Source organism: Vicia villosa, unplaced genomic scaffold (assembly GCF_029867415.1).
Source record: "Vicia villosa cultivar HV-30 ecotype Madison, WI unplaced genomic scaffold, Vvil1.0 ctg.000306F_1_1, whole genome shotgun sequence".
In the NCBI taxonomy this organism is placed as follows: Eukaryota; Viridiplantae; Streptophyta; class Magnoliopsida; order Fabales; family Fabaceae; genus Vicia; species Vicia villosa.
The window spans coordinates 1171400-1183370 of record NW_026705134.1 but is presented as its reverse complement, the minus strand read 5'-3'; the positions used below and the strand labels follow the sequence as shown (position 1 = coordinate 1183370).

At 36.7% G+C, this 11971-nt stretch overlaps 1 protein-coding gene across 1 annotated transcript; it reads right to left on the bottom strand.

Moving 5' to 3' along the window:
• Positions 1–1005: 1005 nt before the first annotated feature.
• On the bottom strand, positions 1006–2789 carry LOC131626575 (uncharacterized). The gene is made up of 2 exons (XM_058897395.1): positions 2006–2789; positions 1006–1673 (listed from the first exon to the last, which is right to left on the bottom strand). Exons 1-2 carry the CDS (start codon positions 2787–2789, stop codon positions 1006–1008), a joined length of 1452 nt encoding a protein of 483 aa, XP_058753378.1.
• Between the last annotated feature and the right edge of the window lie 9182 nt (positions 2790–11971).

Sequence of the window (11971 nt, the reverse complement as noted above, 5' to 3'; positions counted from 1 at the left end):
CTTACTTTATAACATGTTATCAGCACGAAACTCTGAGACTTAGAAAGTAGTATTATTTACTTTATTTTTCTTTCATATTTAATATATTTTCTATGTGTTATTTATAAATATATTTATTAGAAAATGAAAAAGAAAATTAGTGATGATTTTCATGCATCTATGATAGTTTGCATGAACAATGTTAAAGTATCCCTGAAGGATAGCAAAACAAATTATTAATATAGTTTCTGAAGAACTTGTTAAAGCATCCCTGAAGGATAGCAAAACAAATTATTAATATAGTTCCCGAAGAACTTATTAAGCATCCCTTTTTTTTTGAAATAATGAAGATATATTATATCAAAAAAACAGTTCATACAAAGCGACCCGGAGGTCCAGTTAACCAAAACGGACTAAACCACCTACAATAGTATTGGAGCTAAGTACCCACGAAATTTGACTTTACTCCACCCACAATTAACAATCCTATCAATGATATTATGCCCAATCAGAATTCTATCAGTCACCCTTCCAAAAGTAGAGCAATTCTTGTGGTTCCACACTCCATAAATTTTTTCAGCAGCTGCCAAATTTAAGGAGATTTGATCGATGAGATTTGCCTTTGCAGTGTTGAATCAGCCATTGCAATTCATAGTTCCAACCTGCTGGCCTATGTCTAATACCGGCCCAATCCAGAATATGAGACAAAATAGCACGTGTTTCACTGCATTGAAATAGAATGTGGTCAATTGTCTCCACTTGAGCACAATAACAGCAGGTATCATAGTGCACAAAACCAAATCGTTTTAATCTGCTCCTTATAGCCAACTTCCTATGACATGCTAACCACATGATGAAGAGAGCTCTAGGACTCGCAACATTTCCATAGAAAAGTCGGTACCATGGCACCAGAGGTTCATTTGCCAGCATCTGTTTATAGACACTCCTAGTTCTGAAATTCTGTATCTGTTCCCAATCCTGCATACCGGCAACAACAGTTCTTTGTCTAAGGATGGCCTTGAAAATTCAGGAGTGATAAGCTTTCTCCTCTACCTGGAAAATCGTGTTATCCTTCAAATAATAACTACTTATCCATCTAACCCACAGGTTATCCTTTTTGCCACTTAAGCTCCAAAGTAGTTTCATCATTGCAATGTCATTGCAAACCTGTAAATCAAGCACATTCAAGCCACCAGCCTTGCGAGGTTTACAAATAGTTTGCCAAGCAACCAAGCTTCTCCTCTTAACAGTAGCTCCGCCTGTCCAGATGAACGATCTGCAGATGGCATTAATATGGTTAATAATCTGTTTCGGAAGAGGGAGGCATTGAAGCCAATAACTAGCTGTAGCAAAGCATACACTTTTCACCAATTGGACCTTTCCGACATAACTAAGGATTTTACTACTCCAGTGTGTAATTCGAGCCACGGTCTTTTCTATAAGGGGCATGTATTGGTGGACCTCTAGCCTTCTGCTGGTCATAGGAATTCCCAAATATTTAAAAGTTAGGGCACCTTCCTGAAATGCAGTTAGCATTTTGATCCCGTTTCTCGTATCATAATCCACTCCACCAAAATACAGTTTACACTTGCTAGGGTTGACAATCAGACCTGTTGAGGAGGAAAATTGTTGTAACACTTTTAAAACAGCATCAATAGAAGCTACATCACCTTTAGAGAAGATCAACACATCATCTGCAAAGTATATATGAGTCAAGCGAATGGCTTTACATTTGCTATGGTACCTATACTCAAGCTGCGTGTCCAACTTACAAAGGAGCCTATTCAGGTACTCCATCATGATGACAAAGAGAAGGGGGAAAGGGGGTCCCCCTGACGAATCCCTCTGTTGGCTTGCATCAGTTTTGTGTAGTTCCCATTTACATTGAACATGTATGACACAGACCTAACAGTTAGCATAATCCATTGGATGAATTTATGTGGCAGGCCTATCTCCTCTATAACAGTTTCCAAAGCTCCCCAATCCACCATATCTTACGCTTTTTGTAGATCAAGCTGCAGCATACATCTAGGTGTGCCTCCCTTCGTCGAGTATCCTCTTAAAAGTTCATATGTGAGCAATATATGATTGTGTATTTGCTGATGAGGGATAAAAGTTGTCTGGCTCTGGCTAACCACATTTCCAATCACACTAGCCAATCTTCTAGTCATGATCCTGGATATGATCTTGTAAAGAGTGATGCACCCTTCAATGGGTTTGTAATCTCTAATAGTTCTGGCCTCATCACTTTTGGGAATCAAGGTAACAATAGTACAGTTTGCTGCTTTGTACAATCTTCCATTCTCAAAGAAATCCCATACGGCTCTCAGCACATCAAACTTGATAGTTTCCCAGCTAGCCTTAAAGAACTTTGCACCAAACCCATCTATACCAGGGGATTTGAGACCTCCTATACAATTTAAGGCCATAGTAACCTCATCATCACTAACAGGAAGGATAAGCTTTGCTCTCTGCTCAAAGTTTAGTTGTGGACCAGTCCTCATAGCCATGACATCCACATTATAGATATTAGTAGCAGCAGTGCCTATCAAGCTTCCATAAAAATCCACCACAATCTGTTCTATAGAATATTGTGAAGTAACCTCAGTTCCATCTTCCTTTTGCAAAATAAGAATGCCTTTGGCCTTTTGTTTTGACTTCAAGGAAGCATGAAAGTAGGAATTGTTCCCATCTCCTAATCTCAGCCACTCTATTTTAGTCTTTTGCCTCAAAACCTTTTCTTCCAAAGCATTGAGATTAATCAGCCTGTTAGTGAGCTTTTGTACTTTCAGCATACCTTCTTTATCCATTAAGTTTGCATTCAGATCCTGCTGAGAAACATTCAAATCCTCCCTACTCTTTAGGATATCCTAACTTAAAGAATTGATAGGTTTGTTCAAAGTCCTCATAACCTTCTACAACCTCTTCAATTTCTCCTATACAATATACATAGGGCTGCCAGAGATGGGAATGTTCCAATTTTCCTGAACTGTTGCAGTGTAGCCATTCATTTCCACCACACAGTTGTAGAATTTGAAATGAGGCTTCGTAGTCTTTGCTTTATCTTTGTTCCTAAGCCAAGGCAAGGCATGGTCAAAGATGCCCGAGTGTCGTATCTGCAAAATAGTGTCCATGTTCAGTTGGAACCAGCTTGTATTTTCCATCACTTTATCTATCCTATAATAGATGGCTTTCTCCACCTGTTTATTCGACCAAGTAAAGTAAGGCTCTAACCCATCCATCTCACAAAGATCAGTGGACTCCGTCATATTCAAAAAGTCTTGCATCTCAGCCTGAGTAACTTTCCTTCCACCAATCATGTCTTGGAACCTGCTGACATTATTAAAATCCCCTAGTAAGACCCAAGGTCCAACTAAGTTATCATGGATCTCCTCAATTTGTTTCCATAATTGTCTTCTATTGTCTAAGTTATTGGCAGCATAAATGGCAGTCATCCAATACAGAAATTTCCCAGTTAAATCATACAGCCCACAATGAATCAATTGACTACTTCTAGAAATAAACCTCAAATCAAGTACATTATTATCTAAAGTTATCCATATTCTACCATTAGAGTGGTTGGCATAGTTATTTGCATACATACCTCCAAGTTGAAGATGCTGTCTAATATCCATTGCCTTATTTTCTTTGACTCTGGTTTCTAACAAGATAGTAATCATAGGATGAAGCTTCCTAAGGCGGGACTTAACCTCTCTAAGCATCCCAACTTTATTAAACCCCCTGCCATTCCATGAGATGATCATGATGCATAGACTTGGTAGACTAGGGGATTATTCAAGTCCCCTAGTGCATCAAAACCATTCCAGCATGTTATGATAATACTCTCCTATGCAATCTTCTTTCCTTTATCCCTGCCACTGAGTACAGTCTTTCAATTACCCCCTGAATCTTCAAGATGTATGGTTACCTGATCAATGGTAGGGGTACTCTTAACAATCACTAGCTTACTAAGTACAGGGTCAGGTGGTGTTGTTACATCATGAACGGGTTTGGTCTTAGGTTGCCACTTCTTGATAATCTTTTCCTTGCAATTATGGCCAAACTTTTGACATTTTCCACAAAACAAGGGTTTCCACTCATAGTCAATAGGTTGTTGGATTATCTTCCCTTCCATATCCTTGATGTTCACTGTGCTTCTTAGCTCTTGAGTGATATCAATTTCAACTAAAATTCGGGTATAGGAAACCTGGGCCTTACTAGCAGTACATTCATCAGTAAGTAGAGGATTTCCCAGAGCATTATCAATCTTGTTGAGACTCTTTACTCCCCACAAGTGCAGAGGTAGAGAGGAAAATTTCACCTAGATTGGCAAGGTGCGCAACATGTATTTTTTAAGATTGAACCCCGGCTGCCAATCCCCAAGAAAGAGAGGCATATGCCGCAGTGTATAGGGACCCTTCATCATCACAACATCCTTATCACCCATCAATCTGAACCTCAGAATGAAGTATCCCTCCTCGTGATACACCATCTCCGGTAATTGGACAAAGTTCCACATTCGTTCCATGTAGTGCTTCAGCATAGTCATACTATATATGTCACCTCCAAGGGCATATAGAATCAGCGCAAAATCCCAATATAATATTTCCGATTCCACATCCTTCTGCTCGATTTCAATCTCAATCTCGCCATTGACCATCTTTGGAGGAACATATTCCATAACCATCCCTTTCGTCGGATTCCGGTTATCGCTCAATACATCCACCCACAGTTTTCTTTGCTCACTCGTCTTCTTCACATCTCCATTTAGGTTTTCAGTTGGTGCAATAGTTAGGCCTTTTGCAGTAGCAGATCCCTTCCCAGTAGCAGATCCAGTCATAGAACCAGAAACTCCTTCCTCGCCGTCACTGAGTGTGACTTCCGCCGTATGTATCACAATTTCATGCTGACTTGGTGACGTCGACGCCGGTTTCTTTGGTGGTCCCCGTCCCCTCGCCATTTTCTTGAGTTAAATCCAATAATTATTAAGCATCCCTTTAGAATAACAAAACAAACTATTTATATAGTTCCTGAAGAACTTATCAAATATCCATGAAGGATAATAATAAGGTTTTATATAGTTTCTGAAGAACTTATCAAATATCCATGAAGGATAATAATAAGGTTTTATATAGTTTCTGAAGAACTTATCAAATATCCCTGAAGGATAATATTCAGTTTTTATATAGTTCCCGAAATATTTGTGATTGAGTTCCTCAAGAACTACAAAATGAGTTCATGAAGAATTTAATAAAAAGATTTGTGATATAGTTTATGAAGAACTTCGGAAAAAAAATTGTGATTGAGTTTCAATATTATATCTTATTAAATTATCAAATAATGAGTTTCAATATTATATCTTATTAAATTATCAAATAATCACTGAAGGATTACAAAACAAATTGTGTTATATAGTTCCTGAAGAACTTAACAATTATCTTTGAAGGATACTATTGAGTTTATATAAAGCATCTCTGAAGGATAATATTTACAATCCCAGAATCCTAGAAGGATTGCATCTATAATATTAACGAATCCCAAAAGGATTGAATCTATAATAGAAAGATTGAAAGAATAATATTGAATACTCTAGAAGGATTTCATAAATATTTTTTGTTATATTGATCTAATGACACAAATAATTTTAACGCATCCCAAAAGGATGGTTATATTTTTTAGATAGGATGGTTATATTTTTTTAGATTGTTGTTTATAACAAATAATTTTAACGCATCTCAAAATGATGCTTATATTTTTCTTAGATCATCATTTATAAACTAATAATTTTAACGCATTTCAGAAAGATGATTATATTTATTTTAAATTATTGTTTATAAATATTTATATTATTCTAACTTTTTTTCTCTAACATTTGACTGTGTTAGAAACTTCTTAAAATTGTTAGAATATAATTTGTTATATGTTTGAGATTATAAATCTATATATTTCCTTAAAGGATTGGCTATATAATTTTTTTTATTGTCTTTGATGATTGAGGCATTGTCTATGTGTTTGGTGTTAAAATATTTTAATAGAATAAATTTTGTTATGTATAATATATCACTTAATATATTTATGTATCAATTAGTCAATGTTATATATATTTTATTGCTGCTATTAGATTTCTAAATTAAGAAACTTTTGTAAAATATTAAGATGTGTTTGATATTTTAAAATATTTTTTATATTGGTTAATTAATGTCATTTGGTGCAACAATGAAAGATATGCGACCAATTGCGTGTTGTACTACATTGTACAATATTATTTCCAAAATCCTTACAAATCGTTTGGGTAGTGTGATCAATGCAATTGTTAATGATAGCCAAACGGTGTTTCTTCCGGGTAAAACCATCCAGGATAATATCATAATGGCCCATGAGCTTCTTAGAGGATACAATAGAAAACATTTGTCCCCTCGATGCACTCTGCAAATCGACCTACAGAAAGTGTATGATACGGTGGAGTGGCAAGCTTTGGAAACGATAATGCAAGAAATGAGCTTCCCCCAGAAATTCACCAACTGAATTATGACTGCAGTGAGATCAGTATCCTATAGGTACCTTATTAATGGTTAGATGAGCAACATTCTGAAAGCAAAAAGAGGTTTGAGACAGGGTGACCCTATCTCTCCTCTCCTTTTCGTTTTGGTGATGGAATACTTGCATAGATGTATGACTAACCTCCATGGATGCCCGAAGTATAGCTATCACCCTAAATTAGCTAGGCTTCAAATAAGTAATGTTTGTTTTGCAGATGATCTCTTACTTTTTGCTAGAGGAGATGAAGATTCTATTCATTCCATGATGCATATTTTCCAGCAATTCTCAGAGGCAACAAGTTTGAAAGCTAATCCTGCAAAGTGTAAGGCGTATTTTGGTGGTACGGGTAACCCAGAAAAGCAGAGAATATTGACTGCCACTGGTTTTAAGGAGGGGGAGCTTCCATTCAAGTACCTTGGTGTACCTCTCTCAAGTAGGCGACTTTCTATCAATCAGTGCCAGCCTTTAATTGATAAAGTGTTGAATAGGATCCATCAATGGTCTGCGAAGTTGCTTAGCTATGCGAGGAAACAACAATTGGTCAAAAGTGTCTTACTAACGATTTTTGGCTATTGGATGTAGGTGTCACTACCGCGAAAAATGGAATCAGAAACCTAACTCGAAATAAGAACAAGGTCTTTCGACCAGAGAATCAAGGTACGAGAGTCGGTTACGCAAGGGGAAGGTATTAGCACCCCTCACGCTCATCGTACTCGATGGTATCCACCTATGTTTGTTTCTATCTAAAGGGTGTGTACTATGTCTATGTCTAAATGCGAATGAGTGAAAAAAAAAACGGGGAAAAGAAGGAATTATTTACAAGTGTGCTCGCTTAGGGCCCGCGACCCAATGCCTATGTATCCTTTTCAGGAATCAGAGTGACCGTAGTTCGGCTCCATAGTTTCAATCTGTTTTGTGTTTTTTAGTTGAACAGCGGTTAAGGTCACAATCCACGATGCTCGACCTTTGGAGACTTATAAGCCTAGTTTTGGAAAGGACTTAACTTGTTCTTAGAAGCAGAGAGAACTTGGGTTTGTGTTTTTTATGTAACTACATGATGAACAAAACCCAATACAAGGTTTCGCACCACCTCATCACTTTGTTTTAATTCGAGCCTTTATCAAGTGTTTTAAATGGTTTTGGTTGAGTATTTTTTAAGGGGATTTACTTTGCAATTTGAATCACATAAAAATGTATAATGATCGAGAAGCATATAAGGGAATGAATCCCACTCACTTCTATCCCATTATATAATGTTCAAGAAACAGATTAGGGAATGAATCCCACTCATTTCTATCCCATTAATTAATGTTCGAGAAACAGATTAGGGAATGAATCCCACTCATTTCTCTCCCATTAATTAGTGACCGAGAAACATATTAGGGGAAAGAATCCCACTCATTTCTATGCCACTAAGTGATTGAGAAGCAGATTAGGGAATGAATCCCACTCATTTCTCTTTCACTTTCTTAATGTGATTCGCATCTTTATTTATTAGTGTTTTAATGTTGAAAAGAAAAAAGAATGAAAAAGGGGAACGAACCTATTCTCTAATCTAATTGTTATTCTAATTCTTATTTAACAACTAAGGGAAGTATACTAAGATTGCAATAAAAACCTATCACTATATCAATCAAGTGAAATTATATACAAGGAAAGACTAAACAATTATGTACCCATGAAAGGAAAAATTCAAGTAAAATAGAAGAAAACTGATTTAGAATTCTAATACAGGTCTTAATACCTTTAAACACATATAAAATCATATACAAAAAGAAACTAAAGCTATTGCATAAATGCAAGCCAAATTATGGACTAAAATCACATGGTTAACCACTTAGAAACATACACTAATCGGGCATAGAAAACCTAATGAAAATATAATCAAAACATGGAATTGACCTTTTATTTTTTTTACACATTATCATGTATTAGTCTACTGAAGCTACTCAAAAATTGGCAATTAGATTCTATCCCTAAGGCCTCTAATCAAATTAGTTTGCAAAACCTATGAAAACATGAAAGCAAAATGAACACATGAGAGGGAATGATTTACTAAAAATAGTAAACTAATTTCTAAAAATCTACAAAAAATACCAAGTTTCAAATATCTAAAACATATTTTTATTCATTTTTTATTCGAAGGAAAACTGGATTATGAATCAAAAGTTAGAAGAGAAACAAGTTTCAAATAAAAATGTAATTCTGCCTAAGAGCTAGGGGTGAGAAAGCAATTTTTGAAGAACTGAAACCTCTTTATTGGTGCACTAGGCCTAATACAAGGGGGTGCAGAAATTGACATTGGAGCTAAAGCCCAACACAAAGCATGATCCAAGGGCACTTGATAACAATGTTTGTTTTATTTGTCTTTTTTATCAAAATCAAAATGTGACCAATTAATTGAACTATAGTTTTTTCTTTTAACGTGACTTGGATTATTAATGGGAATGTAGCATCAATTGGTCATAAATGGTTTTAAGTTAGATGAGGACAAAAATGAGTCAGAAGGCAATCATACGCTGCCACATCACTGGTCACACCCATGCAAGCATAGAAGAATGCAAAGAAACCACGTGCAACATGGGCTAATCAGGGAGCTTCTCCCTCATACTACTACACACGTGAACAGTACCATGTGGTACTATTCATCGTTTTCCCGACGAGTTCACGGCGGCGCCAGTAACGGTCAAGCTTCAAAAACAAAAAAAGGACCACCTCTCCTCTCAAAATTTTGTGTAGGTTATGAATATGCCCTCGGTTTCCATTGATTCTTCCTCTAACTTACAAACCGAAACACACATACCAAGCCCTAAGTCCACCAAAGTGCATCAAAGAAACGTAAGAATGTACCTATTCCATTCAAAGCTATACTCATGAACACGCAAAAGTATCTAAATCGATTCAAACACGTCTGCATCAAAATTTCGGAGCTCATATTATTTCAGCAAAAGAATTGAACGTTCATGCTTTCATGTTCATCTTAAATATGCCTATCATATGCCTAGAATGCCGAGGGAATTTAAGAACCTAACCTGAAAGAATTTTGGATACAGAGATCTTTAACACACTTCTACCTTCACGTTTTAGCTTCGTTTCTTGGAGATGATGATGAGGTGTGAAGAGGCATGGAGATGCGCACGTTTATGCTTGCAAAGATTCTGAGAGATTAAAAGCTTCTTGCATTGTTTGATGTTGTTGGAGTGGTGGCGATTATGGATCGGAGACGTTTGGGATATTGAGATGGTGAAGACGCAGAGATGATGAAGGTGGAGGAAAGAGGTGGAGATGGTGGTTATTGAATGTGAAGGATGAAGGTGGTTGATTCTGTTACGGTGGTTGGTGGTGGTTAGAAGAGTTGGTTACGGTTGTTGTGTTTCGGTTAGGGTAGTTAGATTTGGTAGAAGATGAAGTGAGGGTGGAGAGAAAGAGAGAAGAGAGAGGAGAAAGATGAGAGGAGAGTGTGAAAACTGAGAAAAGAAGAAAAATGAATCCTCCTGAATTTGTGAAGAGTTTGTAATTATATAGTGTGGTGAGGTTGCATGGAGAGTGTGTACCTTAAGGCATGATGTTGGTATAAGCATCAGATATTTTCTATTCAAACATAGTGCATAAGTAGTTGCACTTTTATAAAAGATTTTCCTTACTTTTCATGTATGCAGTATGTGTGGCTTGGTAGTGTATTGCTGTGGTGCTATAGCATCGAGATTGATGACTACAACTATATTGAAACAACTTCCAAGCGTGCCTGATCGTAACTAATGTTATGCTCAAATATGCAATTGAAACTGTTTGATATTTTTGAGGTGTTTGGCAAAAGATATGGCTGGCACATGACTAGAGTTTTGGCTTGATGCCTCTTTGGACGTAAGTTTCCCAGGGCATGACTTTAATGACTCGAAACTAAATCATCCCAAGCCCAATTTCCATGATTATTTGGTCAATAGATAGAGAGTATGGGATAGAACAGTATGATGCTTCATTATGATCTTGGAGATGTTCGTAGCATCTGGCAAAATGATTTGAAAATGGCACACCACGTGCTCGATAAATTTCTTGCGCGTGCCCAGGGAATGTGACTTCTTTTCTTGCCAACACATGAACTTGCGAGGGAAACACTTTGAGGCTTTGTAATCTCCTCATATCTCAACTAAAATTCGTAATGCTCAGACCAATGGGTAGATGGCATAGAGGTGATGAGATCCATACCAATATTGGACCAATGGAATGCCTCTAGCTCTTGGAAAACGTATTTGAAAATGGCACGCCAAGTGGTTGATTAAATGTTTACGCATGACTTGCATTATGCCCAGCAATATGACCTGAAACAATTTGATTCTTCCAACTTATGATTCTTTTTTCTTTCAAACCAAGCTTCAATTGAAAACATCTCCAACTACAAAGTTGTTCATCTCCAAGAGGTTAAAAACTTTGATGTTGAACTTGTTTCAAAGTTTTTCCATTTTACATGTGTAATGTGGAGATGAAGTCATCTAGTCAACCATTCCCAAACTTTTCTCAAAAAATCTCTTAGTATAAAAGTTGCTATTTATGGAAATTCCCAACTTAACCACCATCCAAAAATAGTAACTTTGATCATTTCTTGATTTTATTCCATTCCCTCGACTTTTCTTGACCAATTTTTTTTACCAGTCTTCAATATTTGACAATTGACCTTGATCTTGACCAAAAAGTCAACTTTTCCCGATTTTCTGATTCCAGATGAATTTTCCCGATTAATCCGTTTCTGATCTAATTCTCAATCAATTTTCCACAAAGAAGCTTCAGCGAACATTTCTTCAAGGCAACTATACTTCATTTCCAAAAGTCACCTCCTGATTAAATTTTAACCAACAAGTCAACAAGGTTGACTTTGATCAAAACCCTAATTTGGGCAATCCTGATGAACCTGAAGCTTGTATCTTTTAATCAGAGCTTTGCCTTGGAGAGGAGGAAACCCTGACCTCAGGAGAATGCCACTGAAGATGATGCCTGAGACCTAATATCTAATTCTTTTTTTTAATCGAGAATTTCCTCAACCTCAGCCTCTTTTTTGTAAATTTTCTTGAACAGTAATTGTGATATGGACGAATGTATTAGATGAATGACCTACATGAGGTTCAGAGACTACTCCAGAGGATCGGTTGATTAAAGGTACATGTTTTATCCATGGCACTCCTTTAATTGCAATAATAGATACTGGAGCAACTCACTCGTTTATTTCTTTGGATTGTGCTAAACGCCTGAATTTGGAAATATCTGATATTAATGGAAGTATGATCATTGACACTCCTGCGTCGGGTTCAGTGACTACTTCGTTTGCTTGTTTGAACTGTCCAATTGATATTTTTGGTAGAGAATTCGGAATGGACTTAGTGTGCCTTCCGTTGGAACAACTTGATGTTATCCTGGGCATGAATTGGTTGCAATTTAATCGGGTTTATATCAACTGTTT